The sequence below is a fragment of the Entamoeba nuttalli genome (genome assembly GCF_000257125.1).
Source record: "Entamoeba nuttalli P19 unplaced genomic scaffold asmbl_2751, whole genome shotgun sequence".
Classification (NCBI taxonomy): Eukaryota; Evosea; order Mastigamoebida; family Endamoebidae; genus Entamoeba; species Entamoeba nuttalli.
The window spans coordinates 1-5,270 of record NW_008575574.1 but is presented as its reverse complement, the minus strand read 5'-3'; the positions used below and the strand labels follow the sequence as shown (position 1 = coordinate 5,270).

The following is a 5,270-nucleotide window of genomic DNA, read 5'->3' as shown; positions in this document are numbered from 1 at the left end:
AAAAATATATAAATAAGAATAATAATTGAAACAAAGATAAGAATTATTTACTTCATGTAATTTTCATCATTTACTCTTATAAAAAGAAGACTAATATGAAACAAAATAAATTCATTTCAAGACACCTTAACAGTAGAAAGAACAAACAACAAAATTGATTCAAAATAAGTTATTTCTATATGTTTTTATACCAGTAACTATTTTTGAAAAACTAATTCTCATAAACTATAAATCTCTTATGATTGAATAACCTTTATTTATTAAAACATTTAATAAAGAATGAAGTAGAGTTTTTCACTTCTTATTTCAGCAAAAACTAAATCTCTATTACAACCTAATTGATTATGTTTTAATTTCTTAATTTCTTTCTCTTTTGAGGGTTTCTTATTTATTAGAAGAATAAGTTTATTTGAGTATCACCAAATATTTATTTGAATAAGAGTGTGTCATTCCTACCAAACAATGATACAAAATTATTTGTATTTACTTTTTTGTAAATTATAATTTTGTTATATATTACACAATTATGGATTTAATGACACAAATTATACTAAGAAAAGGAGAAAGAAATTTCCAGATAAAAAATTGATAAGGTGTCAAAACCCTCTATTCTGGAAGGAGTAACTGAAGAAAAACCATCTACAATTTGTTATTCATAAAAAGAAAGATGGCAGGAAGACCAGCATTATTTAAAACAATTCTCATTGGAGATAGCGGTGTTGGAAAAACATCACTTATCAACCGATACGTCAATAACCAATTTTCTGATGTATATAAAGCAACAATTGGTAGTGATTTTCTAATTAAACCTGTTACTGTTAATGGAGCACAATACACTCTTCAAATTTGGGATACTGCTGGACACGAAAGATATAGTTGTGTTGTTACTACATTCTATCGAGGTAGTGATTGTTGTGTTTTGTGTTTTGATGTTACGAATCGAGAGTCATTCAATCATTTAGAAAAGTGGAAGAATGAGTTTATTGACGGAGCAAACGCAACCAATCCCGCTTCAATCCCAATTTATGTAGTTGGAAATAAAATTGATTGTGAACCAAATAAAAGAGAAGTAAGCCAAGAACAAGCAAGAGAATGGTGTAAATTAAATGGACATAAATATTTTGAAACTTCAGCAATGAGTGCTGAAAATGTGACAGATTTATTTACAACTTTAGCTGAAGATGTCGTTTCAAGACGTGAAGATGAAGAAGAGCCAGAAAAACCTGCTCCAATAATTATTCAAAAACAAAGCGAAGAGAAGAAAGAAGGAGGATGTTGCTAAGGATTTTCTTTAAATCATTTCAGTTCTTTCATCATTTTGTAAGTTATTAATTTTTGCGTGACTTTGTCTCTAAAAACTTATTTTTGTCTTATAAAACACAAAGAGACAAAAGAGAAAAATAAAAATCAAATAATACGACGAACTTTAAAATAAAAATATTATAAAATGTTCAAAACATCCAAATACAAACATTTACAATGCCAAGACTATAAATCAGATTGTTGGTATCCTGATATTAGGACAAGTGATGGTGGTGCTGAAGTGACAATGATTGCTGGGACATCTACATATTTAGCACTAAATTGGAAAAGTACTGGCGCAGGAGTAATTGGATGTATTCCATTAAATAATACTAATAAAAGAAAAGAAGAACCATTATTCTGCAAAGGACATAGTGGCTCAATAATAGATATTATTGCTTGTCCATTTAATGATAATCTTATTTTTTCATCATCTCAAGATTGTACTGTTAAGGGATGGAACCTTCCTTTCCCAACAAAATTAGGAGAAACAATAACTCCTTCATTCTCTCTTCAAGGACACAAAAAGAAAGTTGATGTGATTGCACACCATTATGCAGCTCCATTAATTGCATCTGCAGGAAGTGACAATTTAATTAAACTTTGGGACTATCAAAACCAAAACGAAGTATGTTCTATTGGAACTAAAGATATTTGTTATTCTTTGAGTTGGTCATATGAAGGAGATGTACTAGTTTCTATGGGAAAAGACAAGAAGTTAAATGTCATTGATTTTAGACAAGGAAAAATTGTTAAAGAGTATCAAGCTCATGAAGGGAATAAATTATCATGTGGAAGATTTGTTAATAAGAATAGTCCATTTGTATTTACTGTTGGTTTTGATAGAATGCAAAATAGACAATTTGGTATATTTGATTTAAGACAAGATAAGCCATGTTGTATTAAACCATTCCCATCTAGTAGTTCTATTTGTAAACCAATAGTAGATATAGACACTTCATTAATTTATCTTTGTGGAAGAGGAGATAGTATTATTAAAGTATATGAATTTGATTCAACAAATAAAAATTATATTTCTGAATTAACTCAACAAAATGCAGGAGAGTCTTTAAAAGGAATTGCTTTATTACCAAAAAGAGCAGTCCATGTTCATGATTGTGAAATTAATACACTATTAAGAGTAGGAAATAATAAAGTCAGTAAAAATGGGTCATATGTTATTCGTAGAGCATCAACAAAGTACCAAAGTGATTTGTATCCAGAAAGTATTTGGGTAGGTGCTAATCAAACTGTTGAAGAATTTATGAAAGGAGAAAATAAGAAACCAAAAGAAGTTAGTTTAGAATGTATCTTTGATAGTAAAGGAGCTCTTGATGCTGCATATGAACCTGAAGATGTTAAAGAACAAAAGAAAATTGAAAAAGAAAAGAAAGAAACAGAAGAACGTGAGAAAAAAGAAAAAGAAGAAGAATTAAAACGAATTGAAGAAGAAAAGAATAGAGTTGTTCATAAAGCACCTAAAATTATTCGTTCGACACATTTTAGACATATTAATACAAGAGCATTTAATAAAAATACTAATATCATTGATTGTAAAGTTAATACTAATAACTCACAGTCATTAATTAAAGTAAACACCAAATGGGTTGGTATTCCTTGGACTGGTATTGGTAAAGTTGCTGTTTGGCCTTTAGAAAAATCAGGTAAAATGATTGATCCAATATTTTGTGATAATGGTGGAAATATCAATGACTTTACTTTTGATCCATTTGATGATAATATTCTTTATATAGGAGGAGAAGATGGTAAAATAAAAGTTTTCTCAATTGCCCCTGAAGGAGCAACAAAAATAAAAGAAGTTCAAGCACATAATAGAAAAATTAATGGATTATATGTTAATCCATTTGTAAAGAATTGTGTTATTTCTATTGGAACAGAACCATGTTTAAAAGTCTGGGATATTGAAAAAGGAGAATCACTTTTTGATGTTACTGGATTTGGAGATAATATTAATAATATTAGTTTCAGTTGGGATGGTGAAAGAATTGCTGTTTCATGCAAAGACCATATTGTTAGAATTATAAATTGTCGTAATGGAAATATTGAAAGTCAATGTGAAGTACCACAAAATGGAGGAAAAGGATTTTTAGTTTGTTGGTGTGGTAGAATTGAAAAATTGTTTACTGTTGGATTTAATAAAATGTCACAAAGAGGATATTCATTAATAGACATTAAGGATAATATGAAAGTTATTAACACTACTGTTATTGATACTGAGTCATCAATTTTAACACCAATTTATGATGAAGATCTTAATGTTTGTTATTTAATTGGAAGAGGGGCTAAAACAATGCACTGTTTTGAAATAACTGATGAATCACCATTTGTTCATTCATTGAATATTTCTACTTTTAATGATGTAGTTTATGGATTTGATAAATTCCACAAACAATGTTGTGATGTTAAAAAAGCTGAAATTATGCATTTAGTTTTATTAAATGGAGAACCACCATCAGTAATAAGTCAAACTTCTGTTTATGTCCCACGTGTAAGACTTGAATATTTCCAAGATGATATTTATCCTGAGACAAGAAAGAATGAAGCTGTTTATACTATTGAAGAATGGATGAATGGAGTTCAAAAGGATATTCCTTATATTAGTCTTCAACCTGAAGGAATGAAGAAATTATCTGAAGCACCAGCTGAGAATGAACGTGCTAAATATTCATATGAACAAGAAAGAAAACGAATTGAAAAGGAAGAAGAAGAGAAAAGAAATGCTGCAATTTTTGATCGTGTTTTTGAAAGGATGAATGAAAAAAGAGATACATTTGATCCTATTGAAGATGATTCTGAGTCATGGTCTGATGATTAATTCTATCATTTTTACTTTTTGTTAATTTATCTTAACCTATTTTAAATCAAAAGATAATCAAAATAAATAACAATAAACTAATTCAATTTGAAGTATAAAACAATACCAATAATTAATGTTAATACCAAAACAATAATTACTGAAACGAGAAGAATAATTTTTAATTTTTTTGATGATTTTCTTTGATATTTTTCAGCAGTATCTATTTCTTTATTTCCTTCATTTACTTTTTTATCTGTTGTAAGTGTGTTATGTTCAATTGAATCTATTTGAGTTTGTTGGATTTGAACCATACCATTTAATTGTAAAAATGCTTGGTGTAATTCTTTTTGTTTGTCAACAATTGTTTTAATTTGTTCTGTATTCTCTTGATGGATTGCTAATGCTGATTCACTTTCTTGTTGTAAATAAACTTCATCTTTGTTTATTAATGGTGATGATTCATTTCCAGTTACAACTGGAGCAGGTGGAATAGAAGAATAAATTGAAGAAATCCATTCTTCAAATCCTTCAATATTTTTTTCAAATTCATCAGTTTCATTTTTAAATTGTTTAAGTGTTTGCATTGTTTTATTAAACTGGTTAATTTGGTCTTCAAGCATTTTATATTGTAAATTATATAACTTTTCATCGTTATTCTTTGATGCTAATTTCAATTTTTTAATAGTTGTAGTAATTGTTCTTTGATTATTTTTTAATGAAGTAATAGCTGTGTCACTCATGGTGTATGATAATAAAATATCTAGGTTAAGCTTTCAATGAAATTTCATCGTTCAAATTTAGTTTTCTTTCTTTGTGAAAATTCATTTTATTTTAAGCGAAATTTCTTCTGAAAATAATCAAAAATTAATAATTTTCAAAATAATACAATATAAAGACTCAAGTATAGTAGTTCTAATCAAACAAAACAATTATATTCTTTTGATACAAGGAGAGGAAAAATAGTTAGCATTAATATGATAAATGTAAATAGAATAATATTATAACGATAATGATTTCGTTATTATAAAGGAAGTAAAAAGATGGTTTTTCTTCTTTTTTTTGTGCTACTTTTATAATATTTTAGTTATATTTTATTATTATATTATTATTATGAAAATGTAGAAACAACAAGAGAAGAATTAGACAACAC

The 5,270-nt window shown here is 27.6% G+C and overlaps 3 protein-coding genes across 3 annotated transcripts; 2 read left to right on the top strand and 1 right to left on the bottom strand.

Moving 5' to 3' along the window:
• Positions 1-667: 667 nt before the first annotated feature.
• ENU1_040080 (Rab family GTPase) lies at positions 668-1,282 on the top strand (the record flags this gene model as incomplete). The annotated part of the gene is made up of 1 exon (XM_008857527.1): positions 668-1,282. One exon carries the CDS (start codon positions 668-670, stop codon positions 1,280-1,282), a length of 615 nt encoding a protein of 204 aa, XP_008855749.1.
• Positions 1,283-1,447: 165 nt separating this feature from the next.
• On the top strand, positions 1,448-4,138 carry ENU1_040070 (WD domain, G-beta repeat-containing protein; the record flags this gene model as incomplete). The annotated part of the gene is made up of 1 exon (XM_008857526.1): positions 1,448-4,138. One exon carries the CDS (start codon positions 1,448-1,450, stop codon positions 4,136-4,138), a length of 2,691 nt encoding a protein of 896 aa, XP_008855748.1.
• Positions 4,139-4,215: 77 nt separating this feature from the next.
• Positions 4,216-4,860, bottom strand: ENU1_040060 (SNARE domain containing protein; the record flags this gene model as incomplete). Its single annotated transcript, XM_008857525.1, has 1 exon — positions 4,216-4,860. One exon carries the CDS (start codon positions 4,858-4,860, stop codon positions 4,216-4,218), a length of 645 nt encoding a protein of 214 aa, XP_008855747.1.
• Positions 4,861-5,270: the final 410 nt, after the last annotated feature.